At 42.9% G+C, this 11656-nt stretch overlaps 1 protein-coding gene across 1 annotated transcript; it reads left to right on the top strand. All coding sequences in view use genetic code 11, as the record gives it.

Annotated features, from left to right (window-relative positions):
• Positions 1–865: 865 nt before the first annotated feature.
• EGR_06318 (hypothetical protein) lies at positions 866–10937 on the top strand (the record flags this gene model as incomplete). The annotated part of the gene is made up of 6 exons (XM_024495567.1): positions 866–1166; positions 1749–1855; positions 4601–5192; positions 8553–9605; positions 10134–10237; positions 10617–10937. The coding sequence occupies 6 exons, from the start codon at positions 866–868 to the stop codon at positions 10935–10937; spliced, it is 2478 nt and encodes an 825-aa protein (XP_024349965.1).
• Positions 10938–11656: the final 719 nt, after the last annotated feature.

Below are 11656 nucleotides of genomic sequence, written 5' to 3'. Positions count from 1 at the left end.
AAACTCTTTGAAATGCATCGTTTTTTCACGCAGTTTTTGAGCATATTATTTGGCTCTAGGGCATAAGAATTCCCAACACCAACTACAAACAAACATTCTTTTGTACCAAGCCTTACACAAATTTTGGACTTGGGGCTTTCCTTATCCATGCATTTACCCTAGCAAAATACATCTGTGGTGCAAATGATGAATTCCTTTTGCACCTCTGCAAAAAAGCTACCTGTCATGCTTTCCCACAGATTTTGAGCCTTTAAAATTTATGAAAATGCTTAAAGTACAGAGTGATTTAGTTTGTTTTGAACAGCTTACAAGTTGTTTAATCCATTTTTATTGTCACTTTTTTTGACCTCGAGTGCCCTTTTCGGTGGAAATTTCGTACTATTGTTTCAGCGCTTTCCGCCTGCTTGCACCGGTGTTTGGTTAGTCGAGCTTATAACAGTCAGCTCCTCTGCTGGCTAGTGCCCACGTAATGTAGTTTTGTTGTTCGCAGGTAAATATCTCGCTTAACGACTTCGGTACATGCAACAGTTTTTTTAACCGACTGTTTGCTATGGAACCTCTTGCATGTTTTTCATACGGGCTTCTTGTACGCTTATTTTATCGTTTGGATGCATTTCGTCAATCCGAATCGTGCTTGTATTACTGTATATGTGGGGACTGGTTCGTATTATGCCCAGATTTTGGTTTATTCCAGTCCGTCATTTAAATTCTATCGATGCAGAATACTGACATTCCACTTCCTCTGTATGTCAATTAACCTCCTGGATGGTGTTGTATTTCAGTAAATTTTTCGCGCTTGAGAACTTTGTAAGTTGAAATGCGCTTTCTACATTTAATAGACTCCTGACTACAAACTTTAGTCTCAATGACAAAAACTGCTCGGTTGACATGGGGGCTCTCCATGCGGAGGCTTAAAATCCCTTCCTTTCTACTGGATGCCGGGATTTACAAACAGACCATCTCGACTTCCTCCTTCGTCGCTGCTTCCACTGCCTTCAAATTAAAACCACTTTTGCTCTCAAGACATCGCCACATTCGGGCCCCATTGGAGTCTTCCATGAAACAAATGGCCTCGAGCGATGATAGTGAGCTAGCTCTCATCATCGATTCCCATAAAGTGGGTTCCAAATGCACCAAAGGAAAGGTGAAAATGATTCATGCTGGAGGTAGGTAGTAGAAATGTGAAACTCCTTTTTTCAAATGCTTGGGTGACGTTTGCGTGGTAGTAGGTGCAATTGCTCTTTTTTGCACCGTGAGAGCATCTTTTTTTGTGCAGAAATTTAAGCACACTGTGTGCTTAAAGTACTATTTTAATGCTCCTCGCTCGGAAGGTTCTATTGTTCGATAACTGTATTTTTGACTTTGGGTATTTTATAATCAATGCCCCTCCTTCTCTAGCTACAATCTCAAATTTTTTTTCTTCAAAAACCGCAGCACTTTTTTCAGTGTTAATTTGTTCTGAAAATTGGAATCTTTGAATAATAATAAATATACGTGGCACAACTTCACCTGCATGCCATCGTGTCACGTTCCTGCTTTATCGGTGCCTTGATACAATCTTCCCATACGATAGTTTTACTCGTCTCGCATAAAGTCAAGCCTTTAAATATTTGACAAATAATAAATGATCACATAAAGGCACTCACTTGAGCTAAAGTTTTTGTACAGTGTGTATCAGTCTTGGAGTTTACTTCAAAAGATCAGGATCATATCGTGTTTCTTTACTATTTTAAAAATCTTTTCTCCAGTCTCCGACCCGGGTATGCGGTTTCTCATCTACCTGGTCTCCCTCGCACTCAGTCTTGCCGCGTTGAGCATCCTAAAACTCCACAAACTACTTGAATGGCTGATGGTGGTGAGTGTCGTTAGTTGATATTGAAAAGGTTTCTCACTTATTTTGGTGCTTTCGCCTTCTAAATACCGTTTGATTTTATTTCATGTTGAATGTGGGAAACTTTGACTGCTTCTAAAGGTCACTCCATTGTCGCGTATCTCCCATCGGTTCTCCCTCTTGAACCCAGTGACTACTTGAATGGCTACCTTGAATGCCACCTTTATTGATAAGTGATATAGCGGAACCAATGACCATTGCTACAGAGATATTAATTTGATTCCCTAATGAATGGAAAGTGCTTAGCTGAGTCTAACTTCGTTAGCCGTTGCCTTGCAATCGACGTCCTGTTTGATGCTCTTGAATAGGTTTCACAGGCATACGGCTCTCTCAAATTCAGCGACCCTTTTTAAATATCGTCTGTGGTATTGGTTTAAGCCTTGCAATTTGCTCATATGCCTATTCTTCCCTTTTTTTAAGAAAATTCCTGCATTAGTACTATTGTTCTGAGAGTCTATTTTGCTGCATTCGAGCTTTCGCTGAATATGCACAGTTCCAGACAAAACTTTATTATTAGATGTAGAGAAGGTCTGCCAGAGTGTTAACCAAAACAACATGAACGGGATATTGTAATGACAAGACGAGAATCGAAACCACGGAGAACGTGGAACCCGAACATTTAAAAGTGAGATTGAGCAAGTATTCTTCAGCCGCATAGCTCCCCTCTTTTGAAGTACCACCCTCAGCGCTTCTTCCAGTCACCCTTTTGTGCCTTGAAAGAGCACTCTGTGGTTAGGAATAAGGGACATGCATTGATTTTCCATCAAACCGAGGAGATGTCTGATCCCGTTATTTGTAAGGATTCTTGAGAATTTAGCTGGATTCTCCTTTCAAACTTCGTTGCAGAGATTAATTGATTCGGCACTGCTTAGGGGAGTTTCGTTGTTCCACAACAAGCATGTCTTTATGCCACCTTCCTTCCTTGGAAGCATTTGGCTAAAGTTTGGTCTTTTACTAAAATTTAAAGTTGATTTATATAATTATTTTGCCCTATTTGCCCTCTTTTTATGTCAAAGCTGCTCACTCATCTCTCTGGATTCAATTCGGCTCCTCATATCATGTTGGAGTTGTCATTTATCTAAGTAGCGTTCATTTTTACATAAATGTTGAGTGTTATGCAATCGTACAGGTCTGATGTTAATCCTGCTGTTAACCTTCTTTTTACCGAAAACGAGACTATGGTGATTAACGAAAGTTAGTAGTTTTGATAATCCTCTTGTTGTGTGTATCCGCGCTCTCAACGATCCACGGTGATGTGGGGATTGTTTTTTGTTTTGATCGGATTAGTCCGCCGATGCCATTAATGTGGCAGCCGGATTATCGCTGAAGTCCTTATAAAACGTACGTTTCTGGATAAAGCTATCACGAAGGTACTGAAGTTCACAGAAAGAATATGAGCGGAACCTCATACTGTTTAGTTAGTGGACCAAAATTGTGGCAACTGAAGAGTCCACTCGGATAACCTTGAGGCTTAAATGGACACCTTGTGCCCGAAACGATTTTAGGCAAATTCTATATGCTCATCTTCCCAACTGCTGCAGTGTGTGAAGCAGGAAGACCACGTGACAGGAGAAAGTCACATCCAACGGTAGAGACGGTGGGAAAGAATTCTTAAACTTTTAACGAATTTTCTATCAAGAAACCTACTGACTCGCCCATGCAGCTTGCCTTTTCCATTTAAGATAAAGCCCTATTTGCAGACTGAAATTTCGATTCCTTTAACACCCTCAAGGCTAACCCCATCTCTTTTGGGTGATTCATCATTTCTTTGCACACGGAGCGAAGTTTCCTCTATTGAATTAAAAAACCTGTTGTGGTGGCAACTTCAACGAACTTTGACAAATGGAGGAGTTTGTCTGCTTTTAGGACTTTGGTGCCTTGAAACTGTCATCTGGGTAGTTTAACGTGCGCGTTTTTGTGAGCAATAAGTAGGCCTTGGAGAAGATATGGTGTTTCCACTACGACATCTCCTGTAAAATTTATGCACTTGTTATGCTCGAGGGGGTAGTTGTCTGCGGAATCATTGCATGTGTGATCCGTGATAGTGTGCGTGCGCGTCTGACAATCGTTGTGTTATTTTATTCCTCTCTCACGTGACTCGCTTCCAACACCGATTTCTTCTCCTTTACGATGGTTGTTTAAGCATGAACCATGTTGCGCATGTGTTCGCATGTATTTTTGGGGTAGTTATGAAAAGCTGCTTCGGATTACTGCACGACTGTGGTAAAGGTTGCCCATTTCCCTCTCTAACAATTGGCCGGTAGATTCGGCTAAACACAACTGCATGCCTTTGCAAACACTTACAGGCACGTACACGCCTAAGATCTATTTTTGTGAACCAGAGAGCATTCGCTAGGCAGTCACGTGTCCATTTTAAGGGAAATTTTTGGGGGGTTTTTCGCTACTTTCGAATCCGAGGGCACTAACCCATTTGTAGCTTAAGATTAGGTGATTTTGTATTCATGATAGTCGCATATGGTCAATCACCTTCACCTTATGCTATTGAAACCTACAGCATTAACTGCCAAATTAAAATGGGTGCTTAAACTGAACTAATCGACGAAATGATTTAAAATTTTTAAAGGTTTGTTGAAGAGGAAACCGAGGTTCTTAAAGCAACATTCGAGTGCAAGCATGCGCGTTTGTTCAGTCAGCCAGGGAAGGCCTCACGTAGACTTTAAACTTTAGCCTGTCTCTTAATTTGCACAGGACTCCGACACTCCTGTGACTGCCCGTCTGCAGGAGTTGAGGACTAAGTCGGCACTAATCTCGGAGATTCTGCGGGCAGCTGCTTTTCGCTACACCCAGTGCGTTCCTCATCCCTCTGTTCCTGTTCCTCTGTCCAAAACGTCAACGCTGCAATCTCACCAACAACAGCCCCTCTATCCCATAACGCCGACCTCTACGTCGTCTATGGAAGCTCTACAGATGCCTTTCAGTTCAGGAATGTGTTTTCATACTTGCAAACTTGCCACTGCGATGTCGGCGCAATGTCTCCTGTGTCTGATGCGCAACTCTGAAGAGGATGTCTATCCGAGCCTAGATCTGGGCCGCCAGCGCTGTCACAGTGAATCTACGATTGATGTGCCTCCCGTCAGGTGGTCAAAACCCTCGCGTCCAAACGCAGGTATTTGCCGCGCTCAAGTTATCTCCAATGCCTCCTCCATCTGCCTCTCCGTTGAGATGTGCTCGGGGCACCATTCACCTTTTACCAACAAATCTGGCCTGTACATTGCTTCTGACGTAAAGAATGGAGCCAGTCGTTTCTGGCGTCTATCAGCTGATTCTGTGACACAACGAAGTAAGTTGTGATCCCTTCCAGTTTTAAACGTCGTTTTCATTCTTCTGCATTGATCACCATTACCTTTGTGGATGCTTTGAAAGAGTCACCAACGAAACATCAAGAAAAGAAGATATTTGAGTTAGATATCAGTAATGCCTCACATAGGATTCTGAGGGTCAAAGTTTGCGTCCTCCTTGTAAACTGTAATGCGGCAACAACCCTGACTGTGTAATGCTCGAGACGAGTCGACGCCCCACAACCAGCGTTTCTTACCTCAGTCACTATTTGCAAGATAATTTGCTTTAAAGAAAGATCATGTGGTAAAACCCAAGTTGAGGTAACTTTACAGCACTGACATTCAATATTCGCATATTCCTATCAGATTGTCCTTATTTCCATGTCGTTTGATCGCCTGTTTAGCCTGTATCGGAGTACTAGGGGGATCAGAGTAGAGGTATCATTAGTTCGTTTAACCCAAATTTTTATGAGAATATAGTATGCAGGTGCTACTTTGGTTGTTGATTTACAATGCGAGGGGAGGGAGTGCTTGTCAAAAGTGGACGTAGCTTTGATAGTCTTTTTGGTTGAGTCTGCACATTTTGTCATCTGCTGAGTACCACTTCTCTTCTTTGACGTATGGATTTCGTATCTAACCAGTGAAATCTGCGTTGGGCTAGGTTCAGTGGCTCGCCGCTGTCACTGATATGACACTTCGAGTATTCGCTGAAGTCCTAACAGAGCACACTGGTACATAATAGCGTTCATCATTAACGTTGGAGAGGCTGCAAACATTGGGAAAACGTTATGAGGCACCAAAATGGTTATTAAATCTTATGCTGCTGTTATATCTCATTCTATAGCGTGCTTGTTGTTAGTCGAGATCCCTTTAGAGGAAAGGATTCTAATAAGAACCAGCCTAAAAGGAAACTTACTGTATGACTACATTGGTATCCCACTTCTCGGTTTTGCACCTGTCTTTCTGTGATGGTCTTAGTTTCATTCTAAATAAAGGGTAGGTACTGAACTTCGTTGCTAGTCTGTCATGTTAGACAGATTGCTCTGTCGTTTTCTAAGGCCTTTATAGTGGTATCCAGATGTAATGATATCAACCACGATGCTTTTACGGTTATGTTGAGCTCATACTTCCTTTTTTGATGATTACACCCAACGCCAACTTCATTGTCTCCCTTTCCGTGACCTTTCTTGAACCACGTAAACCACTCCGTACCCCACCCGCTTCATTAATAAACATTATTGTGCTGAAGTGCTTTTAGCAATCACTTTTTTGTTGGACTTAGCCATTCACATTAGGTGCCCTGTTCCAGATAAATTTTTAGCTGGGTGGAATTCAACCCATTTAGCTGTTGGATAACAGCATGTATGTACAAATGGATCGTCTATTAATATAAGTAATATGTTGGTGACATTATTTACAAAAGGTCGAACCGTATCACTCTGCGCCATTTTGCTTGATGCGGCGTGTTGCCATTTCATTGAATGTTTTCTTTCCCCTCTCTCCTCTCGGATTGCAGTCTACTTCATCCGCTCGTCCGTTCATATGCGCACAACTATTGCGCCATCTTTTTTGTTTACTTGTACAGCTAGTGAAATGCTCGTCGCCTCTGCGGTTACGTAATAGTCGCCCACGCCAAATCCGACATCGCTCTCAATATTATTATACATACATGCACACATACACTCACTGTATTATTTGTTTCTGTGTCGAGAAGTTGAACTGTTGTGCAACTTCCATCCCATGTCAACTTATGAATGCAAATTTATACATAATGCTGTTTTCATCATGATACTACCCTCAAGCTATCACTGAGGGTGTTTAAAGTATCCACGCCTGGAACTAGTCTTACAACAATCACACGGGAAAGCTTAGAGACTATTAAAGTGGCCGACGTGAAGGCTGGGACATGAGGGACTATAGTGCCTTGTTGGTTAATATTGTATAATCAAAACCCAGTAAATAAGTAGTGTTTATTTGTTAAAATACGAAGCTAGTCTGGAGCAGGACTACCGTCAGGCACTTGTTGGGAATGCTTTTCTCAAATCCTCAAATGAGAAAGGAAATGAAGTATATTTAAATCAATGAACAAGTCTGTACTGAAAGTTTAGAGCACGGGTCTTAGCATACCTCACTCGCCAAATGTTCCGCTGGCAAAACCCCAGTTAGATTATGCAAACAAGTTGGTCGGAAATATAATTACCTTTACACAGTTCATATTTCGCATCAAGAGTCTCGATATGTTTGTTTATTTGATTTCGTTTATGCTAGAAAGCTTCTTGACATCTGAGACCTACCTGTAGTTAAAAAATGTGAATCCGACTAGAATTTTTTTGTAAATGCTTAAAAGGGTTGGTGAAATACAAGCAGAAGTCCCATAGTAATACCAAGGTGGTGGCTGAAGAAGCCGTATGGACAAGCTGGAGCTGAAACAGTTGCCTATATCCATGATCACTCAAACGTTATAAGCTACAGCAACTCAAATGGCTCATTAAAAGGTAGAACCGCCCTCAAGATGATATGACATTTCATCCTGACGTCAGTGGTGTCTCCATTCAATGGTGAGGCTTCTAGAGTTACGGCATCGTGGTAAACAGGATTTTGAAAACTTGCTGGATTTTGTATTTATCAAGGATTAATCGGTGTGCAAGCCAAGGTCTCCTTTTAATGCGTCTTGCAATTTGATTTACGAGATTGCTTTCAAAACGTGTTTATTTAGGCACAATTCACATAATGGCTCTGCGTCGACTTCCCATCACATTGAGAGGGCACTTGTTTTCTATGTCAGTAATGCACGTCACAGGCTTCGATGGGTCAACAATTGCGTCCCCCTTGTGAACTGTAATGGGGCAATACTCGAGGCTGGTCGACGCCCTACAACCAGTGTTTCTTACCTCAGTTACTATTAGAAAGATAATTTGTTTTAAAGAAGAATCATGTAGTAAGACCCAAGTTGAGGTAACTTCACAGCGCTGCTATTCAACATTCACATCTTCTTGTGAGTTTGTCCTTATTTTCATGTCGTTTGATCGTCTGTTTGGCTTGTATCGGAGTACTGGGGGTGATCAGGGTAGAATTATCATTAATTCGTTTAACCCAAATTTTTATAAGAATATGGTATGCAGGTTCAGAAGAGACGTTTTTGAACCGTTTCTATCTAGTGCTACTTTGGTTGTTGATTGTAATGAAAGAGAAAGTGCATATCGAACGTGGATGTGACTTTGATAGCCGAAGATACTATAAGAATTTTGACTCTGCATAGAACAAAAGGGTTGATAAGATGTTGGAAGAAATATCACTACCGTAGTACAGTGGCACTAAGGTAGTGAATGGAAATTAATAAAGCGAACGTTTTCTTGTTGCAGAATTGCATACTGAAGACAGTTCGTCGTCATCAACACCACTCTTCCATCGCTCACCGAAGTTGGTTGCCTGTGTGGCGCCTACTAGCACAAGCATTGCGGCTGCATCATCGTCATCGCCATCGCCACCATCGGTCCGATCGTCTTCATCCTCTAAGGTCGCGCTATGCGCCCTGGAGTTTTGGAAGACTGTTCCACGTACAACTCTGTTTGCCACCCTTCAGGAGATGGACCAGGAATTTGAGAACGTTTTCAATACCGAAGAAGCCCGTGCTGTGAACCTGGCCGCTGCCAGCTCTGTGAAACGGTGCTATTTTCATCCACGTCCCCAACCCATTCTCTTTCCCTCTATCCCGGTCGTCCGACGTGACTGCGCCGTTGATGCGCGCCGCGAGACTCGAGAAGCTGCAACCTCACCACTTGTTGAAGAAGACCTCGAAGAAGGCGATCATCCCGAAGCTGAAGGTCTGGAGCTGGATGACGAGGGTGTCTACTTTACTTTTGATCTCCACAATCGCACTGACGCCTGTTTTGAAGAATATACTGATCAAGACGAAGAAGAGTGCGAAGGCTGCTCCACCGAGCCTCGCGAAACCCACAAAGCGGGTGTGCGTTACGGCGAAGGCCTCTCTGATCTTGTCGCCTTGACCAATAGCATTTCAGACGACCTGCTACAGCTCGAATCGGGATGTCAGGAGTTAATTAATCGGGTGCACGCCAATCGAATTGAATTGGATCGAGTAAATGATAGTTTAAGTTTTGTGTGGAACACTAAGGACGAGTGCACAAGCGCTCCCGCAACCTCTACCTCTGTTTCGGTGATGGAGAACTCGTGGAGCAGTGGTGGTAGCTGCAGCGTTTTCACCCATCGTTACTCCCCCATGGGCGCGTCCTTCATCTCCTCCAGCGGCTCATGTTGTCCTTGCAACTGCCACCGTGAAGAATTGGTGGAAGCTATGGTTAACCAACCGGATCCTGAGTTGTCCTCTGAGATGCTCTCCAGTTTAACCCTGGTGCACTCTGAGTCGCTTCCCGACGAAAAGTTCTTCCATTCGGGTAGGTGGATAGATATGGGTCCTCTGTTCACACTGCTGCATTCTTACTTCCAACCTATCATCACCATTACTGTTGTTGGCGATTTACGAGAAGCGTCCATGTCAAATCGACACCTTTGATTTCATACTAGAAGGCAAGATTGGGCAAATCATCCATATGTTCTTATGTCCACTTTGATTCCAAAGTGGAATTTTGCGGTCCTGCTTTATCACATATCATACTAGTGGGGCGATCGTAGGGTTCTAGTCTGCCTTGTCAAAACAATCCTTCAACTCTTTTGTGAGGATGTCGTGGTAGACGGTGTGGATGTGGCAACTTTTTTGTATTTTCAAATTGTTGTAACCCAGAATGATTGCCTTGTGTTCAGTGTTATTTCATTTTTGCTTGTCTCCTCTACACGTGCACCGACAATTTGTAGTGGGGAACACTTAGTGCTTACTTCTAGATGTAGTGCTACCTCATTAATGCGCCTTTTATAGCATGGCTGTGGATGTAAAGGTCCTGGTTTGACTTGAATGTCTCCCGTAGGATTCTGCGCTTTTGTGCTTTCTGTATATTGTCACTTCAATGCTGTGACTCGTTTTTGTCGTATGCTGGTGACTCATCCCACCTACATTAACATTAGTTCGAGGGTTAGTCTGGATGTCTCTTGCACTACTTCTTACAAAATAAGGTGAAATGGCTCCACTATCTAAAACGTGTCTTCCTCCAGGCCTCAGTAGATGGTGTAACTTGGAGTATGGGTCTGGAAGTAGCTTTATTATAAGCGTATAGGGAACGGAATTCTTGGTGCTTTTTGTGGTCACTCTTCTGCTTCAGACGGTGCGAACCGCAATGTGGGGTTGTATTTCCTTCTACCTATTTCTAAGGACTAGACAATGATATTCCATGAGCACATTTTTCTCGCAGATCGTCTTTTCTTGTAGTTTAAAGGAGTTTAATTCTTTGCATCATCCTCAGTAATTAACAAAGAAGCAAGTTGACTTAAATCACACTCTTTGGCTATTTCAGCGCCCTCCTTTGAAGAAGACAACGCAGTTGCGTGGTGCGATACCAATTCCCATCATCAATGCGGTAGTTCGTCGTGTCGTTGTCTCTTGCCCAAGTCAGCTAGCCCTGGCCATCCATGCCGTGTCAATAGTCACAGCACCAACAACTAGAAGCCCCTCCTCCTCCTCTCCCCATCACGCGCTCATCCCATCTTCCCTGATAATGTTCAGTCTAATGACTATTATATCAGTAGCACTTAGCGTACGCATTGTGAACCACTGCCACTGCGCTGACGCCGCACAGTTTCGAGTTCGTTGCAATACCAACACACCAGTGCATTAATCTCGGCGATGGTTGCCATGAGGTATTGTCTTTCGGTGTGGCAGCCTGGCTTTTGTGGTGGGTTGTGTTCGTTCTTGGTCTCCTTGTTCGTATTCTTTTCCCTCTCTCTACTTCTTGCCAACTTTACTTTTTTTTGTTGATTGTACATTGTGTCAATTCGCAATGTTCTGTACATGCAGCTCATGAGTGTTGATCCAACGTGGTGTAGGGAGGTCAACTACAAAGCATTATGCTCGGGTAACTGGTCATTTAAGCAAACGGATTATAAGAAGTTGTGGTCTTGGAGATAAACTATCATACCGACTGGGGAAATCGACGTATGGTCTTTGTTGTCGACATCTGGATGCATTTTAGAGCTACAATTTCGATTGTGGAGGCGTGATCATGAGGGCAGATGAGAGAAATGTTCAAAGAGACTAGGATTCCTAAAATTGTGGCAGTCTGTAGAGGCTCTTCAGCCTACACGGGTTTGTTTCATGACTTTCTACCCACGCCATAAACCTCCTGGAAACTTGTGACAGAGTTTCATTCATATATCATCAGGCATTCCATTGCCATCGGGAAAGCCCTTACCAAACTCACTCGGAGCAGTAATCCAGTACATTCGTTAGTTTACTATTCCAATTTGTAAAAGTTGTTCCTTTCTTAGCCCGCCACCCATATATCCAGCACAAGTTTGAAAGAGAGCTTATGCAATTTTACTCAGAATTGGGCAGGAA

The sequence above is a fragment of the Echinococcus granulosus genome (genome assembly GCF_000524195.1).
Source record: "Echinococcus granulosus chromosome Unknown EG_S00055, whole genome shotgun sequence".
NCBI lineage: Eukaryota > Metazoa > Platyhelminthes > Cestoda > Cyclophyllidea > Taeniidae > Echinococcus > Echinococcus granulosus.
Note: the sequence above shows the minus strand (reverse complement) of the source record. Positions and strands in the feature narration are given on the sequence as shown.